The sequence below is a fragment of the Salvelinus alpinus genome, chromosome 23, assembly GCF_045679555.1.
Source record: "Salvelinus alpinus chromosome 23, SLU_Salpinus.1, whole genome shotgun sequence".
NCBI classification, from domain to species: domain Eukaryota; kingdom Metazoa; phylum Chordata; class Actinopteri; order Salmoniformes; family Salmonidae; genus Salvelinus; species Salvelinus alpinus.
The window spans coordinates 3,359,618-3,379,980 of NC_092108.1; the positions used below are offsets into that span (position 1 = coordinate 3,359,618).

The following is a 20,363-nucleotide window of genomic DNA, read 5'->3' on the forward strand; positions in this document are numbered from 1 at the left end:
AATGTCCTTGTTTTTGAAAGAAAAGCTAATTTTTTGTCCATTAAAATAACATCAAGTTGATCAGAAATACAGTGTAGACATTGTTAATGCTGTAAATAACTATTGTAGCTGGAAACGCAGATTTTTCTATGGAATATCTACATAGGCGTACAGAGGCCCATTATCAGCAACCATCACTCCTGTGTTCCAATGTCCCATTGTGTTAGCTAATCCAAGTTTATAATTTTAAAAGGCTAATTGATCATTAGAAAACCCTTTTGAAATTATGTTAGCACAGCTGAAAACTGTTGTCCTGATTAAAGAAGCAATAAAACTGGCCTTCTTTAGACTAGTTGAGTATCTGGAGCATCAGCATTTGTGGGTTCGATTACAGGCTCAAAATGGCCAGAAACAAAGTACTTCCTCCTGAAACTCGTCTGTCTATTCTTGTTCTGAGAAATGAAGGCTACTCCATGAGAGAAATTGCCAAGCAACTGAAGATCTCATACAACACTGCGTACTACCAGACGAGCTAAATGCCTTTTATGCTCGCTTCGAGGCAAGCAACACTGAAGCATGCACGAGAGCACCAGCTGTTCTGGATGACTGCGTGATAACGCTCTTGGCAGCCGATGTGAACAAAACCTTTAAACAGGTCAACATTCACAAAGCCTCTGGGCCAAACAGATTACCTGGACATGTACTTAAAGCATGTCCGGACCAACTGTCAAGTGTCTTCACTGACATTTTCAACCTCTCCCTGACCGAGTCTGTAATACCTACATGTTTCAAACAGACCACCATTGTCCCTGTGCCCAAGAAAGCGAAGATAACCTGCCTAAATGATAAAAGCCCCGTAGCACTCACGTCTGTAGCCATGAAGTGCTTTGAAAGGCTGGTCATGGCTCACATCAACAGCATCCTCCCGGATACCCTAGACCCACTCCAATTTGCATACCGCCCCAACAGATCCACAGATGACGTAATCTCAATCGCACTCCACACTGGCCTTTCCCACCTGGACAAAAGGAACACCTATGTGAGAATGCTGTTCATTGACTACAGCTCAGCGTTCAACACCATAGTGCCCACAAAGCTCATCACTTAGCTAAGGACTAAAACACCTCCCTCTGCACCTGGATCCTGGACTTCCTGACAGGCCAGCCCCCAGGTGGTAAGGGTAGGTAACAACACATCCGCCACGCTGATCTTCAACACGGGGGGCCCTCAGGGGTGTGTACTTAATCCCCTCCTGTACTCCCTGTTCACCCATGACTGCATGGCCAAACACGACTCCAACACCATCATTAAGTTTGCTGACGACAACAGTGGTAGGCCTGATCACCGACAAGACGGCCTATAGGGAGGAGGTCAGAGACCAGGCAGTGTGGTACCAGGACAACAACCTCTCCCTCAATGTGAGCAAGACAAAGGAGCTGATCGTGGACTACAGGAAAAGGCGGGCCGAACAGGCCCCCCATTAACATCGACGGGGTTGTAGTGGAGCGGGTCGAGAGTTTCAAGTTCCTTGGTGTCCACATCACCAACGAACTATCATGGTCCAAACACACCAAGACAGGTGTGAAGATGGCACAACAACGCCTATTCACCCTCAGGAGACTGAAAAGATCTGGCATGGGTCCTCAGATCCTCAAAAGGTTCTACAGCTGCACCATCGAGAGCATCCTGACCCGGTTGCATCACCGCCTGGTATGGCAACTGCTCGGCATCTGACAGTAAGGCGCTACAGAGTGTAGTGTGTAAGGCCCAGTACATCACTGGGGCCGAGCTTCCTGCCATCCAGAACCTATATAATAGGCAGTGTCAGAGGAAGGACCATAAAATTGTCAGAGACTCCAGTTACCCAATTTATAGACTGTTTTCCCTGCTACTGCATGGCAAGCGGTACCAGATCGCCAAGTCTAGGACCAAAAGGCTCCTTAACAGCTTCTACCCCCAAGCCATTAGACTGCTTAACAATTCATAAAAATCGCCACCGGACAATTTACACAGCCTCGTTATTGTTATTTTTTGGGTGTTAATTTTTATTTTAGTCTACTTGGTAAATATTTTCTCATTCTTGAACTGCACTGTTGTTTAAAGGCTTGTAAGTAAGCATTTCACGGTAAAGTCTACACTTGTTGTACTCGGCGCATGTGGCAAATAAAGTTTGATTTGATCTGCAGAGAAGAATGGGAGAAACTCCCCAAATACAGGTGTACCAAGCTTGTAGCGTCAAACCCAAGAAGACTGGAGGATGTAATTGCTGCTAAAGGTGTTTCAACAAAGTACTGAGTAAAGGGTCTGAATACTTATGGAAATGTGATATTTCCGTATTTTAAAAAAATTGTTATACATTTGCAACAATTTCTAAAAACCCATTTTTTGTTTTGTCATTATGGGTTATTGTGTGTAGATTTATGAAATTGATTAAAGTTTTTTTTCTCATACGGCTAATGTAACAATGTGGAAAAAGTCAAGGGGTCTGAATACTTTACGAATGCAGCGTGTGTAGATATATATATATATCTCCTTGAAACCACCACCAATCCGATCCTCAGAGAAGAGGGCTTTTCACCCAAAGACTCATCAATTCATGAAATAATCTCCAATATTTCTCGATTTTCACAAAGAACTTTGAAATACATAAATGCATAAATTCATCCGAATTATCAAGTATAGCCAAATGTTGGGCGGGGCACTTGTTCTGAACCGAGCACTGGACATCAAGCTGATTCATACTAGAAACATGTACATCCCGTTCGCTGCTAGCCCCTTGCATTTCTCTGACCAGTTAATTATCAACCAGCATGTCAAAACTGTTGCTAGCAACTGGATGTAATGTATTTAGTTAGTTACTGGCACACGGGGCGGACATTACCTGCAGTTCAGTCGGTGCGCCAGATCACTGACAGAGGCTAGCTAAGCTAACGGCCAAAGGCAGTTGGCCCGGGGCGCTAACTAGCCAACATGCTAACCAGTCGATGTGAAATATGTCCAATTCAATCCTGATGTGAATCAAGCAGAGTTATCTGAACATTAACACGATTCATGCTAGCTAACAATACCTGTCTTGATGGGAACAAAATAGATTGACAACTGGATGAAGCTAACATTAGCTAGTTAAGATAGAAAACGTCAACTGCTGCTGGCTTCTAGTCTCTGCAGCAACCACCGAAAATAACCTCTTGGCTCTTACCTGCACGTTTGGAAATTACAGTTAGGAAGAAATGCTCCGGTTATCTTTGAACGCTAACACACCGGCTCAAGATCTATCCTTGACATTACTTCAAACTGTAAGCCTTCGAAATGTAACAGTTTATAGAGAAACCGTTCATTCGTAACGCACAACTTCCAGGTTGTGGATCCGCCTTCTTCTTCTTTGGAGTTTAACGGCGGTTGGCACCAATATGTTGCATTACCGCCACCAACTGGACTATAATATAAATCCATTATACTTTGTGATACAAAATAAAATATAAAATAAATAATAACAATAATTTGACCCCATCTGCTCCTGCACCATGCCAACGGCCTGGAAGGACGGGTCACTGAAGTTAAATCTCGGATGCCCAAATACAGATGCCACCACAACATCTATTTTCTCTGATTTACGTTCCATTTCTGCGTTACAGTTGATAACCATTGCTAAGAAGACAACCTTACTGAAGCATATATCACTCGTTGGCCTATCCCTCTGTGCTGCACAGATCTACTACTCACAGGGATCCTCTCAGGAACTCTCACCCTTGACCCATCATTCACTACTTTTTTCACTGCCTCAGCATACGACACCTTCTGCACTACTCTGACTCTAGCCACCTCAACCTGCCTCTTGCACCGGACACTTCCGATCCCCAGCAACATGGGCACTTCTACAGTCGACACACACAACTTTATCCACAGAAACTACACAATCCTCTATCCCATGTCCTCCTGCCCTCTTCCCACATCTTGGAATCTCCCTCCTACAAACTGCTGCAACATGACCATAAACGTGGCACCTGAAACACCACAGTGGATTCGGCACAAAAGCTCTTACAGGATAACTGATATATCCTAACATGACCTTGTTGATAAAGACTCAAAACTCAAAAGGACTGACAGTGACTCCTCTTTTTCACCACACTCACCCCCGGGGTCTGCCTCGCACCAAAACGGCGAGCGTCACAAACACCAGGAATCTTCAACTTCAATTGCTCCACCTCCACACTTAACGTTACCCCAGAAATCACTACTTTCAATGGTTCCCTGTTCCTAAGAGCAAAGCAAGAAACAGATCTTGACCGACGTTGCGTGACACGGAGCGCCCAGTCGCCCTGGTTAGAAGAAACAAAAACAAATATCACAAGTCCACTACAGGTTACCTAGGTTACCTTCACTGATTCAACTGCACCCAACTCCTTTCCCACCCACCCTAAAACCACAAAATGGACCGCCTAATGGCAAGGAGTGGATCCGCCTTCTGACACAACGGCCATCTTGTGGTTGTGTGGAAACGGGTGTTGCTGCGTCACCTGACGACTAAGAGTGGGATAACAAAATTCAGATTCTGCACAATGGCCAGTCCAAGCGCTGACCAGTAAACAAATTTAAATAGATTTTGACTTAGATTTTTATATAGTTTATAACCACGTTTCCGTCTATAGTTTTTATGCGAGTATCATACCATGTAACAAAAATGATGACAGCTGTGATGGAAACAGAAAGTTTGGGTAAAATGTTATAAATGCTGACCGATCATTTGTTTGTTCAACATGGTGGGATCTATTTCGTGCCATGTCGGTAAAATAATTATACAAGAAATGGCGGTGGAAACTCCTTTATGTGCAAATATTGATATAATAACCATCATATCGAAGTAAACTTGGAGTCACGCGATGATATGTTGTGTGGTCCTACCACGGCGTCTAGGGGAATCATGCTGTTTATTTGGGCTACAGATTAAATCAGTTATGATGAACTTCACAGGGTGGGGAAAATGCATGGTGACCTTCATTCTCTTTTCCAGTAAATAACAAGGGTCATTATGAAGGTAAAATAGTGACTTAAGTGTACAAGTGACATGACGATCGATGCTTGACTGCCAGCTGTTAATCTCATCATGTAGACTAGCCTACCCATACCATATCTGCCAGCTGTTGGCTAGAGCAGGGTTTGCCAAATTCTGTCCTGTGCCCCCCCCCCTGGTTGCACGTTTTGGTTTTTGCCCTACACAGCTGATTCAGAAAACCAACTCATCATCAAATGTTGATTATTTGAATTAGCTGTGTACAGCTAGGGAAAATACAAAACGTGCACCCAGGGCCACAGGACTGTGTTTTGGGGGGCCCCAGGACAGTGTTTGTAGAAGCCACAGGACCGTGTTTGGGGGGGCCCCAGCACCGTGTTGGTGGAGGCCACAGGACCGTGTTTTGGGGGGGCCCCACCGAAAAAGTAGATTTTGTGTGCACTACAACATCACACACTGCTTTTTATCTGCAACATGTCAGTTTCGGTGGAAACACACCACTGGTACGAAAATTAGCATATTTTCTTTCTTAAACTTTGAACGTTATTAACCTCCCTTTACATAGGCCTACATAAGTAGCCCTATATATTACCTGTCAAACTCATTCCATGGAAGGCCGAGTGTCTGCAGGTTTTCGCTCTTCCTTTGTACTTGACTGATGAATTAAGGTCACTGACTAGTAAGGAACTCCCCTCACCTGGTTGTCTAGGTCCCCTCACCTGGTTGTCTAGGTCCCCTCACCTGGTTGTCTAGGTCCCCTCACCTGGTTGTCTAGGTCCCCTCACCTGGTTGTCTAGGTCCTCTCACCTGGTTGTCTAGGTCCTCTCACCTGGTTGTCTAGGTCCTCTCACCTGGTTGTCTAGGTCCTCTCACCTGGTTGTCTAGGTCCTCTCACCTGGTTGTCTAGGTCTTAATTGAAAGGTAAAAAACCAGCAGACACTGGGCCCTCCGTAGGAATTCGTTTGACAATCCTACTATAAATAGATTTAAGACCTCGAAATAGTTTGACTGTGTAGGAACATGTCCAAGCTTTGCGCTGGGCTTTTATTTTGAAAGCAACCCCCCCCCCACACACACACCGGAAAACAGACCTTCTGAATCATGACATTGCTCATTGGAGATATGCTGATGTTTTCCTCACGGTACAGACTGCTCGCACGTGCAAGAGGCAGCGGTAGGAGGCCGGTGTTGGGAAAATCACACTGAAGCCTTGAAGGTACACTTCACTCTATACATGTAGGCTTTAACTGACAATGTGTTTGTTGTACGTTAGTCTTCAGTGTCTGCATATTTGCATTAGCTAAAGTCAGCTAGCTAGTTATTTAGTTAGCTTATTGAGCTAGCTAGTAGCAATGCATTGTATGTGCGACTGCGTCTCTGTCTGGTGGATGCTGTTCTCAGACCTCCTCAGGGAGAGCCGTTCCGTGTATTTGGTCTGGGCTATTCCAGAGCTAGCACACCTGATTTCACTTGGCAACTTGTATTTGTCACATGCGTTGAATACAACCGGTGTAGACCTTACCGTGAAATGCTTAATTACAAGCCCTTAACCAACAATGCAGTTTTAATTAGAATTTAGAAAATATTTACTAAATGTAAAAAATAAACACAATAAAATAACGATGAATCTTTATACAGGAGGTGCCGAGTCAATGTGCGGGGGTACAGGTTAGACGAGGTCATTTGTACATGTAGGTAGGGGTAAAGTGACTATGCATAGATAAACAGCAAATAGCAGAAGTGTAAAAACAATGGTTGGAGGGGTGATTCTCAATGTAAATAGTCCAGGTGGCCATTTTGATGAATTGTTTAGCGGTGTTATGGCTTGGAGCATTTTTGACCTAGACTTGGTGCTCCGGTACCGTTTGCCGTGCAGTAGCAGAGAGAACAGTCTGACTTGGGGGACTGGAGTCTTTGATCATTTTTGTCAGGTAGCTTGGCCCCAGTGACGTACTGGGCTGTACTCTCTACCCTCTGTAGCGCCTTAGTCTGCTGCCGAGCAGTCGCCATACCAGGCGGGGATGCAACCGGTCAGGATGCTCTCGATGGTGCAGCTGTAGAACTTTGAGGATCTGGGGATTCGTGCAATATCTTTTCAGCCTCTTGAGGGGGGGAAAGCGTTGTCGTGCTGTCTAAATGACTTTATTGGTGTGTTTGGACCATGATAGTTTGCTGGTGATGTGGACACCAAGGAACTTAAAACTCTCAACCTGCTCCACTTTAGCCCCGTCGATGAGAATGGGGGCGTGCTCGGTCCTCCTTTTCCTGTAGTCCACAATCATCTCCTTTGTCTTGATCACTTTGAGGGAGAGGTTGTTGTCCTGGTACCACACAGCCAGGTCTCTGACCTCCTCCCTATAGGCTGTCTCGTTGTTGTCGGTGATCAGGCCTACCACTGTTGTGTCGTCAGCAAACTTAAAGATGGTGTTGCAGTCGTGCCTGGCCGTGCAGTCATGAGTGAACAGGGAGTACAGGAGGGGACTGAGCACGAACCCCTGAGGTGGCACCTGGGTTGAGGATCAGCGTGGCAGATGTGTTGATGCCTACCCTTAGGGGCGGGTGTGTTGATTCACAGGAGGGGCGGGTGTGTTGATTCACAGGAGGGGCGGGTGTGTTGATTCACAGGAGGGGCGGGTGTGTTGATTCACAGGAGGGACAGGATAATAATGCAGCATGTTATCCCTGGATACTTAACATGTTGACACTAAATTGTTTCCACTCTAGCCTTTTTTTCTAGTGGTTATGTTCATTGTCAACATTACCAGAGAGGAGAGTTGAACCATAATGGTTAGGCGACCTAAAAGTCAAGTAAATGTAAAAAAAGAATATATATATATATATATTTTTTAAACTTTAACTAGGCAAGTCCGTTAAGAGCAAATTCTTATTTTACAATGACTGCCAAACCCTCCCCTAACCCGGACGATGCCGGGCCAATTGTGCGCTGCCCTAGGCGACTCTCGATCACGGCCGGTTGTGATACAGCCCGGGAGCGAACCCGGGTCTGTAGTAACACCCAGTGCCTTAGACTGCTGCGCCACTCGGGAGGCCATTTTGTTAATGAATTCCTGTATTCAGAAAGAGTTGTTCCTGCCCGGAAATCTCCAAAGATTTATTACGTCAGTGTAACCCATAACCCATTGTAGCCTGACTGTCAGTGTGTGTGAGACCAACCTTAAGTCTTATGTCCTCTCCTCCACGCCTTAAGAAGAAGGAAGAGGATAGGACAGTGTTCCCTGCAGCAGGGTGATGGACAGTTAAGACCGCTACGATGACAGACAACGCCTTCACTGGCCCCTCCACCAAGCTGTCCTTCCATCTGGCAGCCATCCGCGTGGTCAACCTGCCCCATACCCTCTATAACTCCCTCTCACAGGTAAGGCTCTACCGTTGATATGAACTACCAACTCAGTGGCCTGGTGTTTAGTGTCTGCCCTGAATCTGTTGGTTCAATCCCTTGTCGAGTCCAACCAAGGACTCTAAAAATGAGACCCGTTGCCTCTCTGCTTGGCAATCTGCATTAAGGAGATGGATTGGGGAAGGCCATATGATATACAAGCGTTCTGTCCAGGGGCTGGATTTCAACCTCAAGCTGCCTCACACTACAGAAACAGGCTCCTGCCCGTTTCCTATGTGCCATTCTGGCTCGGGACTACTTATTGCCAATCTGGTCAATGTGTTATGTGGCTGGGTGCTGTCCTCGTCCTATGGACCATGGAATGAATACAAATGTAGTGATGCTGCAGTCAGAACCTGTCACTGACTGATGGTTCTCCCTGTCTGTCTTTGAACTGGTCCTTGAAAAGGGAAGTGGACGTGGTGGTTGCACGAAGGTGTCCAGCATGCTTCCCAGCCCAAAGAGTTTGCGCATATATTATGACTTTTTAGTTTTGGACTTTGGTGAGGGTTTTTTCAACTGTTCGGACACACAAGCCAAAGTCCAAAGTCACTGCCTCTTCGGCAACAGTAGGAATTCTTCGTCTGTCATTTAAAAAAAAAAATACTGCACTAAACATCTTAGTTAGATGTAATATTGCGATATTAAGGATTTTTGGGGAGGAGTTATTCAGACCATTTTTGAGATGCCCTAGCCAGTATACACATCCTCAAAAATGGTTTTGGTTTTGCAGTAGTCCCTCCCTGTTTCTTCCGTTCTATGCCTAATGAATGACTCATTTTACACATTTTTAACCGTCTCTCTCTCCCCGCAGGTGAGCGTCAGTACAGGCACTAAGAAAGTAGTCGCTGCTACAGCCTTCGGCGCTGTGTCTCTCCTCTTCCTCGCCCGTCACTTCCAGAGGAGGAAAGGCAGGAAGAAGGGAGCCCAGTCACCCCAGTGGGAGCAGACGGGGACCTTTCAGTTCCCGGGCCTGGTAGTCCACCAGGAGAAAGGTGCCTCCCTTCCACCTGACCCAGAGTGGGAAGATGGCTAGTGACAGTTTGATTTGATTCTCCTTGGGATCCAGCTAGTTGCCTGGAGTGAAGAGACCGTTTCCTCTGATCAAAGTCATTTAAATATTGACAGGACTATTTTTTTTTTATTAAATAATTCTAATGAAACCTGACTGTCTGTGTGTGTGTGTATAGATGCCTGCAGTTGCCAGAACCTCAGCCTGTCTCTCAACTGTAAGAATGTCTACGCCTGTGGCCTTCTTCCCAACGGAGGACCTTACAGCAAGCTGTCTGTGTCACTACAGAGTCTGGCCTCGGTAGGACCACGCACGTGATCCATAGTTGGAACTTTCTACTGTTTACCAGAAGTGGTCAATATTGACCACATCAGTCAATTCAATAGGAGTTCCCAGCTGATATGGTTGATGAAAGATTACACGTTGTATTGCTGAAAGTGTTCTTCTATTTCACCAGGTAAAGAGTATCAACTCATCCTGTACCTGCGCTAACAGCTCAGCCTGCTGGGACAGACCTGGAGATGAAGACATCTCTAATGTAGTCAACATCCCTGTTACCACGCCTCAAATACTCTACCTCAGGGGTGAGGGGACACACACAGCAACGCCCCAAGACCAGTGTGTTATAATTAGGCAATAAGGTCCTAGTGGGTGGGGCATATTTAAGCAGTCAGGTCCTAGGGGGTGGGGCATATTTAAGCAGTCAGGTCCTAGGGGGTGGGGCATATTTAAGCAGTCAGGTCCTAGGGGGTGGGGCATATTTAAGCAGTCAGGTTCTAGGGGGTGGGTCATATGTAAGCAGTCAGGTTCTAGGGGGTGGGGCATATTTAAGCAGTCCGGTCCTAGGGGGTGGGGCATATTTAAGCAGTCAGGTCCTAGGGGGTGGGGCATATGTAAACAGTCAGGTTCTAGGGGGTGGGGCATATTTAAGCAGTCAGGTCCTAGGGGGTGGGGCATATTTAAACAGTCAGGTCCTAGGGGGTGGGGCATATGTAAGCAGTCAGGTTCTAGGGGGTGGGGCATATGTAAGCAGTCAGGTTCTAGGGGGTGGGGCATATGTAAGCAGTCAGGTTCTAGGGGGTGGGGCATATTTAAGCAGTCAGGTCCTAGGGGGTGGGGCGTATGTAAGCAGTCAGGTCCTAGGGGGTGGGGCGTATTTAAGCAGTCAGGTCCTAAGGGGTGGGGCATATTTAAGCAGTCAGGTCCTAGGGGGTGGGGCATATGTAAGCAGTCAGGTCCTAGGGGGTGGGGCATATTTAAGCAGTCAGGTCCTAGGGGGTGGGGCATATTTAAGCAGTCAGGTTCTAGGGGGTGGGGCATATTTAAGCAGTCAGGTTCTAGGGGGTGGGGCATATTTAAGCAGTCAGGTCCTAGGGGGTGGGGCATATGTAAGCAGTCAGGTCCTAGGGGGTGGGGCATATGTAAGCAGTCAGGTCCTAGGGGGTGGGGCATATGTAAGCAGTCAGGTCCTAGGGGGTGGGGCATATGTAAGCAGTCAGGTCCTAGGGGGTGGGGGCATATGTAAGCAGTCAGGTCCTAGGGGGTGGGGGCATATGTAAGCAGTCAGGTCCTAGGGGGTGGGGGCATATGTAAGCAGTCAGGTCCTAGGGGGTGGGGCATATGTAAGCAGTCAGGTCCTAGGGGGTGGGGCATATGTAAGCAGTCAGGTCCTAGGGGGTGGGGGCATATGTAAGCAGTCAGGTCCTAGGGGGTGGGGGCATATGTAAGCAGTCAGGTCCTAGGGGGTGGGGGCATATGTAAGCAGTCAGGTCCTAGGGGGTGGGGCATATGTAAGCAGTCAGGTCCTAGGGGGTGGGGCATATGTAAGCAGTCAGGTCCTAGGGGGTGGGGCATATGTAAGCAGTCAGGACTCCTGGTTTGTAATGTGTGTTGTCCTCCAGGTATGGAGCTGTTTGAGGAGGCTCTGAGGCGGTGGGAGCAGGCCTTAACCTTTAGTGGCAGACCAGGGGAGGAGGAGCCGGACTGTTCCTCTTTTACGCTGGGGGCTGGAGACTCTACAGCTGAGGAGAGTATAGAGGTGAATACACTGGAGACTCTACAGCTGAGGAGAGTATAGAGGTGAATACACTGGAGACTCTACAGCTGAGGAGAGTATAGAGGTGAATACACTGGAGACTCTACAGCTGAGGAGAGTATAGAGGTGAATACACTGGAGACTCTACAGCTGAGGAGAGTATAGAGGTGAATACACTGGAGACTACAGCTGAGGAGAGTAGAGAGGTGAATACACTGCAGACTCTACAGCTGAGTAGAGTATAGAGGTGAATACACTGGAGACTCTACAGCTGAGGAGAGTATAGAGGTGAATACACTGGAGACTCTATAGCTGAGGAGAGTATAGAGGTGAATACACTGGAGACTCTACAGCTGAGGAGAGTATAGAGGTGAATACACTGGAGACTCTACAGCTGAGGAGAGTATAGAGGTGAATACACTGGAGACTCTACAGCTGAGGAGAGTATAGAGGTGAATACACTGGAGACTCTACAGCTGAGGAGAGTATAGAGGTGAATACACTGGAGACTCTACAGCTGAGGAGAGTATAGAGGTGAATACACTGGAGACTCTACAGCTGAGGAGAGTATAGAGGTGAATACACTGGAGACTCTACAGCTGAGGAGAGTATAGAGGTGAATACACTGGAGACTCTACAGCTGAGGAGAGTATAGAGGTGAATACACTGGAGACTCTACAGCTGAGGAGAGTAGAGGTGAATACACTGGAGACTACAGCTGAGGAGAGTATAGAGGTGAATACACTGGAGACTACAGCTGAGGAGAGTATAGAGGTGAATACACTGGAGACTCTACAGCTGAGGAGAGTATAGAGGTGAATACACTGGAGACTCTACAGCTGAGGAGAGTATAGAGGTGAATACACTGGAGACTCTACAGCTGAGGAGAGTATAGAGGTGAATACACTGGAGACTCTACAGCTGAGGAGAGTATAGAGGTGAATACACTGGAGACTCTACAGCTGAGGAGAGTATAGAGGTGAATACACTGGAGACTACAGCTGAGGAGAGTATAGAGGTGAATACACTGGATACTCTACAGCTGAGGAGAGTATAGAGGTGAATACACTGGAGACTACAGCTGAGGAGAGTATAGAGGTGAATACACTGGAGACTACAGCTGAGGAGAGTATAGAGGTGAATACACTGGAGACTCTACAGCTGAGGAGAGTAGAGAGGTGAATACACTGGAGACTCTACAGCTGAGGAGAGTATAGAGGTGAATACACTGCAGACTCTACAGCTGAGTAGAGTATAGAGGTGAATACACTGGAGACTCTACAGCTGAGGAGAGTATAGAGGTGAATACACTGGAGACTCTACAGCTGAGGAGAGTATAGAGGTGAATACACTGCAGACTCTACAGCTGAGTAGAGTGACAGCTACAGCTGAGGAGAGTATAGAGGTGAATACACTGGAGACTCTACAGCTGAGTAGAGTATAGAGGTGAATACACTGGAGACTCTACAGCTGAGGAGAGTATAGAGGTGAATACACTGGAGACTCTACAGCTGAGGAGAGTATAGAGGTGAATACACTGCAGACTCTACAGCTGAGTAGAGTGACAGCACAGCTGAGGAGAGTATAGAGGTGAATACACTGGAGACTCTACAGCTGAGTAGAGTATAGAGGTGAATACACTGGAGACTCTACAGCTGAGGAGAGTATAGAGGTGAATACACTGGAGACTCTACAGCTGAGGAGAGTATAGAGGTGAATACACTGCAGACTCTACAGCTGAGTAGAGTGACAGCACAGCTGAGGAGAGTGATGGAGGCCTACACCGGCCAAACCCAGACAACGCTGGGCCAATTGTGCGCCGCCCTATGGGACTCCCAATCACGGCCGGATGTGATACAGCCTGGATATGTGTGGGAGTGCGGTATGTACTGTGCGGTATGTGCTGTGCGGTATGTGCTGGGCGGTATGTGTGCGGTATGTACTGTGCGGTATGTGCTGTGCGGTATGTACTGTGCGGTATGTACTGTGCGGTATGTGCTGTGCGGTATGTACTGTGCGGTATGTACTGTGCGGTATGTACTGTGCGGTATGTGCTGTGCGGTATGTGCTGTGCGGTATGTACTGTGCGGTATGTACTGTGCGGTATGTGCTGTGCGGTATGTGCTGTGCGGTATGTGCTGGGCGGTATGTGCTGTGCGGTATGTACTGGGCGGTATGTACTGGGCGGTATGTACTGGGCGGTATGTGCTGGGCGGTATGTGCTGGGCGGTATGTGCTGTGCGGTATGTACTGTGCGGTATGTGCTGTGCGGTATGTACTGTGCGGTATGTGCTGTGCGGTATGTGCTGTGCGGTATGTACTGTGCGGTATGTGCTGTGCGGTATGTGCTGTGCGGTATGTGCTGTGCGGTATGTGCTGTGCGGTATGTACTGTGCGGTATGTGCTGTGCGGTATGTGCTGTGCGGTATGTACTGTGCGGTATGTACTGTGCGGTATGTACTGTGCGGTATGTACTGTGCGGTATGTGCTGTGCGGTATGTACTGTGCGGTATGTACTGTGCGGTATGTGCTGGGCGGTATGTACTGTGCGGTATGTGCTGTGCGGTATGTACTGTGCGGTATGTACTGGGCGGTATGTGCTGTGCGGTATGTGCTGTGCGGTATGTGCTGTGCGGTATGTGCTGTGCGGTATGTGCTGGGCGGTATGTACTGTGCGGTATGTGCTGTGCGGTATGTACTGTGCGGTATGTGCTGTGCGGTATGTGCTGTGCGGTATGTGCTGTGCGGTATGTACTGTGCGGTATGTACTGGGCGGTATGTACTGTGCGGTATGTACTGTGCGGTATGTGCTGGGCGGTATGTACTGGGCGGTATGTACTGTGCGGTATGTGCTGGGCGGTATGTACTGGGCGGTATGTACTGTGCGGTATGTGCTGGGCGGTATGTACTGGGCGGTATGTGCTGTGCGGTATGTGCTGGGCGGTATGTGCTGTGCGGTATGTACTGTGCGGTATGTACTGTGCGGTATGTGCTGTGCGGTATGTGCTGTGCGGTATGTACTGTGCGGTATGTGCTGTGCGGTATGTGCTGTGCGGTATGTGCTGTGCGGTATGTGCTGTGCGGTATGTGCTGTGCGGTATGTGCTGTGCGGTATGTGCTGGGCGGTATGTGCTGGGCGGTATGTGCTGTGCGGTATGTGCTGTGCGGTATGTGCTGTGCGGTATGTGCTGTGCGGTATGTGCTGTGCGGTATGTGCTGTGCGGTATGTGCTGGGCGGTATGTGCTGTGCGGTATGTGCTGTGCGGTATGTACTGTGCGGTATGTACTGTGCGGTATGTGCTGTGCGGTATGTGCTGTGCGGTATGTGCTGTGCGGTATGTGCTGTGCGGTATGTGCTGTGCGGTATGTGCTGTGCGGTATGTGCTGTGCGGTATGTACTGTGCGGTATGTACTGTGCGGTATGTACTGTGCGGTATGTGCTGTGCGGTATGTACTGTGCGGTATGTACTGTGCGGTATGTACTGTGCGGTATGTACTGTGCGGTATGTGCTGTGCGGTATGTACTGTGCGGTATGTACTGTGCGGTATGTGCTGTGCGGTATGTACTGTGCGGTATGTGCTGTGCGGTATGTGCTGTGCGGTATGTGCTGGGTGCATAAAGGTGTGTTCTTGTAACGTCTTTGTGTCTTCCTGGTCAGGACCTGATCAGTGCGGAGTTTGTCCACAAGCTGGAGCTTCTCCTCCAGAGCGCGTACAGACTACAGGAGGAGTTTGAAGGAGCTCTGGGCGTGTCTGAACCTTCCTCACACAGCGGCAGCCACGGTGAGAACACACACAGCCACAGCCAGACACACACGGACATGCTCTCTCGCTCACTCACACACACACACACAGACTCACAAACGCACTCGGACAGGGACACGCACACAGCCGGACACGGACAGCCAGGGAAATGAACACGTTGTCACACACACAATTAACCGTACTTACACACAACCGTATTTACACACAAAGGATATTTTCTGTGACGTGACATGGAGTCTATTAGTTCTGCCATGAACACTCTGCAGTTCAGTACGCTGCTTCCACATTCTACTGATGTGAAATCTTCATCAAACCCTGCTAGTCATGTCTCCACATGGCCCCACTGGACAATTTACCCATACTGGACGGTAGACCCTACAGGCTAATCTTAGACACTACTGGACGGTAGACTCTACAGGCTAATCTAAGACACTACTGGACGGTAGACCCTACAGGCTAATCTAAGACACTACTGGATGGTAGACCCTACAGGCTAATCTTAGACACTACTGGACGGTAGACCCTACAGGCTAATCTTAGACACTACTGGACGGTAGACTCTACAGGCTAATCTAAGACACTACTGGACGGTAGACCCTACAGGCTAATCTTAGACACTACTGGACGGTAGACCCTACAGGCTAATCTAAGACACTACTGGACGGTAGACCCTACAGGCTAATCTTAGACACTACTGGACGGTAGACCCTACAGGCTAATCTAAGACACTACTGGACGGTAGACCCTACAGGCTAATCTTAGACACTACTGGACGGTAGACTCTACAGGCTAATCTTAGACACTACTGGACGGTAGACCCTACAGGCTAATCTTAGACACTACTGGACGGTAGACTCTACAGGCTAATCTAAGACACTACTGGACGGTAGACCCTACAGGCTAATCTTAGACGCTACTGGACGGTAGACCCTACAGGCTAATCTAAGACACTACTGGACGGTAGACTCTATAGGCTAATCTAAGACACTACTGGACGCTAGACTCTACAGGCTAATTTTAGACACTACTGGACGGTAGACCCTACAGGCTAATTTTAGACACTACTGGACGGTAGACCCTACAGGCTAATCTAAGACACTACTGGACGGTAGACCCTACAGGCTAATCTTAGACCACTACTGGACGGTAGACTCTACAGGCTAATCTAAGACACTACTGGACGGTAGACCCTACAGGCTAATCTTAGACGCTACTGGACGGTAGACCCTACAGGCTAATCTAAGACACTACTGGACGGTAGACTCTATAGGCTAATCTAAGACACTACTGGACGCTAGACTCTACAGGCTAATTTTAGACACTACTGGACGGTAGACCCTACAGGCTAATTTTAGACACTACTGGACGGTAGACCCTACAGGCTAATCTAAGACACTACTGGACGGTAGACTCTACAGGCTAATCTAAGACACTACTGGACGGTAGACTCTACAGGCTAATCTAAGACACTACTGGACGGTAGACTACAGGCTAATCTTAGACACTACTGGACGGTAGACCCTACAGGCTAATCTTAGACACTACTGGACGGTAGACCCTACAGGCTAATCTTAGACACTACTGGACGGTAGACTCTACAGGCTAATCTAAGACACTACTGGACGGTAGACCCTACAGGCTAATCTTAGACGCTACTGGACGGTAGACCCTACAGGCTAATCTAAGACACTACTGGACGGTAGACTCTACAGGCTAATCTTAGACACTACTGGACGGTAGACCCTACAGGCTAATCTAAGACACTACTGGACGGTAGACCCTACAGGCTAATCTCAGACACTACTGGACGGTAGACCCTACAGGCTAATCTTAGACACTACTGGACGGTAGACCCTACAGGCTAATCTAAGACACTACTGGACGGTAGACCCTACAGGCTAATCTAAGACACTACTGGACGGTAGACCCTACAGGCTAATCTAAGACACTACTGGACGGTAGACTCTACAGGCTAATCTTAGACACTACTGGACGGTAGACCCTACAGGCTAATCTAAGACACTACTGGACGGTAGACCCTACAGGCTAATCTAAGACACTACTGGACGCTAGACTCTACAGGCTAATTTTAGACACTACTGGACGGTAGACCCTACAGGCTAATTTTAGACACTACTGGACGGTAGACCCTACAGGCTAATCTAAGACACTACTGGACGGTAGACTCTACAGGCTAATCTAAGACACTACTGGACGGTAGACTCTACAGGCTAATCTAAGACACTACTGGACGGTAGACTACAGGCTAATCTTAGACACTACTGGACGGTAGACCCTACAGGCTAATCTTAGACACTACTGGACGGTAGACCCTACAGGCTAATCTAAGACACTACTGGACGGTAGACCCTACAGGCTAATCTAAAAGACTACTGGACGGTAGACCCTACAGGCTAATCTTAGACACTACTGGACGGTAGACCCTACAGGCTAATCTTAGACACTACTGGACGGTAGACCCTACAGGCTAATCTTAGACACTACTGGACGAGTTGAAAAGACATGATGCATCTGTCTCCGTAGAGATACATTAACAAGGTAATCTGCAGTTTAAACCGTAACAATGCGGCCACCATTGTTTTAGGTGAACTGCTGAGGCTGGGGAAATGTAACCACTCTCAAATTCATAGACAGCTACGGATGCTATGACTGATCGTCCATGATCAACATTATAATTTCAACCATTTTGTTTCAGATTAGACTCCAGTGTCTGTTAGAGATGATGATGATGATAGTGTGTAGTAGCGTGTTTAATAATATTTAGTTTGACTCCAGTGTCGTGGAGAAATGTTGCAGAAGCTTGGTTGGTACTGTATTGGATGTTCCCTGGGGCATTGAGCAGATTTTAGGTCTTGTGAGCAGAAACTTGAACATTGAGAATTTTGTACAAATTCCAGTGAACACTGAGGCTGTACCCTTACAGTTTTAGACAGTAGCCAATAGGCTGTACCCTTAGTTTTAGACAGTAGCCAATAGGCTGTACCCCTACAGTTTTAGACAGTAGCCAATAGGCTGTACCCCTACAGTTTTAGACAGTAGCCAATAGGCTGTACCCCTACAGTTTTAGGCTGTAGCCAATAGGCTGTACCCCTACAGTTTTAGGCTGTAGCCAATGGGCTGTACCCCTACAGTTTGACAGTAGCCAATGGGCTGTACCCCTACAGTTTTAGACAGTAGCCAATAGGCTGTACCCCTACAGTTTTAGACAGTAGCCAATGGGCTGTACCCCTACAGTTTTAGACAGGTTTATGTTAACAGCATTCTAAAGATTGATTCAATACATTGTTTGACATGTTTCTACTGACTGTTACGGAACTTTTGGACATTTCGTCAGGTTTTATTGAACGCGCTTCGTGACTTTGGAATTGTTTACCAAACGCGCTAACCAAAGTAGCTAATTGGACATAACGGACATTATCGAACAAACCAAGCATTTATTGTGGACCTGGGATTCCTGGGAGTGCATTATGATGAAGATCATCAAAGGTAAGGGGAATATTTATCATGTAATTTCTGGTTTCTGTTGACTCCAACATGGCGGCTAATTTGACTATTGTTCTGAGCTCCGTCTCAGATTATTGCATGGTTTGCTTTTTCCGTAAAGTTTTTTTGAAATCTGACACAGCGGTTGCATTAAGGAGAGGTATATCTATAATTCCATGTGTATAACTTGTATTATCATCTCCATTTATGATGAGTATTTCTGTTGAATCGATGTGGCTATGCAAAATCACTGGATGTTTTTGGAACTAGTGAATGTAACGCGCCAATGTAAACTCCGATTTTTTTATATAAATATGAACTTTATCAAACAAAACATTCATGTATTGTGTAACATGAAGTCCTATGAGTGTCGTCTGATGAAGATAATCAAAGGTTAGTGGTTAATTTTCTCTTTCTGGTTTTTGTGAAGCTATCTTTCGCTGGAAAAATGGCTGTGCTTATTGTGGTTTGGTGTGACCTAACATAATCGTTTGTAGTGCTTTCGCTGAGAAGCCTATTTGAAATCGGACACTTTGGTGGGATTAACAACAAGATTACCTTTTAAAATGGTATAAGACACATGTATGTCTGAGGAATGTTAATTATGAGATTTCTGTTGTTTGAATTTGGCGCCCTGCACTTTCACTGGCTGTTGTCATACCATCCCGTTAACGGGATTGTAGCCATTAGTTAAACTATAGTTTTGATAAGTAGGTTAGGACATCTCCTGTGTGCATGACAAGTCATTTTTCCAACAATTGTTTACAGACAGATCATTTCACATATAATTCACTGTGTCACAATTCCAGTGGATCAGAAGATTGTACTTTTTGGAGAAATGTCCTCTGGTCTGATGGAACAAAAATAGAACTGTTTGGCCATAATGACCATCGTTATGTTTGGAGGAAAAAGGGGTAGGCTTGCAAGCTGAAGAACACCATCCCAACCGTGAAGCACGGGGGTGGCAGCATCATGTTGTGGGGGTGCTTTGCTGCAGGAGGGACTGGTGCACTTCACAAAATAGATGGCATTATGAGGGAGAAAAATTAAGTGAATATATTGAAGCAACATCTCAAGACATCAGTCAGGAAGTTAAAGCTTGGTCGCAAATGGGTCTTCCAAATGGACAATGATCCCAAGCATACTTCCAAAGTTGTGACAAAATGGCTTAAGGACCACAAAGTCAAGGTATTGGAGTGGCCATCACAAAGCCCTGACCTCAATCCTATAGAAAATGTGTGGGCAGAACTGAAAAAGCGTGTGCGAGCAAGGAGGCCTACAAACCTGATTCAGTTACACCAGCTCTGTCAGGAGGAATGGGCCAAAATTCACCCAACTTATTGTGGGAAGCTTGGGTCAAATGTTTCGGGTAGCCTTCCACAAGTGAAACAATTTAAAGGCAATGCTACCAAATACGAATTGAATGTATGTAAACTTCTGACCCACTGGGAATGTGATGAAAGAAATAAAAGCTGAAAAATCATTCTCTCTCTGCTATTATTCTAACATTTCACATTCTTAAAATAAAGTGGTGATCTTAACTGACCTAAGACAGGGAATTTACTGGATTAAATGTCAGGAGTTGTGAAACTGAGTTTAAATGTATTTGGCTAAGGTGTATGTAAACTTTCCACTCCAACTGTATAAGGACTTGGGGCTA

General features: G+C 46.9%; 2 protein-coding genes across 4 annotated transcripts in view; one reads left to right on the top strand and one right to left on the bottom strand.

The window, feature by feature from the left end:
- Positions 1–3,371, bottom strand: part of LOC139550071 (ubiquitin carboxyl-terminal hydrolase 33-like) — a 570,053-nt gene extending 566,682 nt beyond the window's left edge. The window contains exon 1 of one of the 2 annotated variants that reach the window (XM_071360678.1): positions 3,179–3,371. The gene's annotated coding sequence lies outside the window, so the exon portion shown is untranslated. The remainder of the gene's footprint in view (positions 1–3,178) is intronic. The other variant, XM_071360677.1, reaches the window with a different exon arrangement.
- A 2,710-nt stretch (positions 3,372–6,081) lies between these two features.
- The window catches only part of miga1 (mitoguardin 1), a 34,449-nt gene continuing 20,167 nt past the window's right edge, over positions 6,082–20,363 (top strand). The window contains exons 1-7 of one of the 2 annotated variants that reach the window (XM_071360664.1): positions 6,082–6,206; positions 8,202–8,366; positions 9,202–9,382; positions 9,578–9,699; positions 9,857–9,983; positions 11,301–11,437; positions 15,094–15,217. In XM_071360664.1, the coding sequence (XP_071216765.1) occupies positions 8,262–8,366; positions 9,202–9,382; positions 9,578–9,699; positions 9,857–9,983; positions 11,301–11,437; positions 15,094–15,217 (796 nt within the window). In that variant the 5' untranslated portion in view covers positions 6,082–6,206; positions 8,202–8,261. Of the gene's footprint in view, positions 6,207–8,198; positions 8,367–9,201; positions 9,383–9,577; positions 9,700–9,856; positions 9,984–11,300; positions 11,438–15,093; positions 15,218–20,363 lie in introns of both variants that reach the window. The other variant, XM_071360663.1, reaches the window with a different exon arrangement.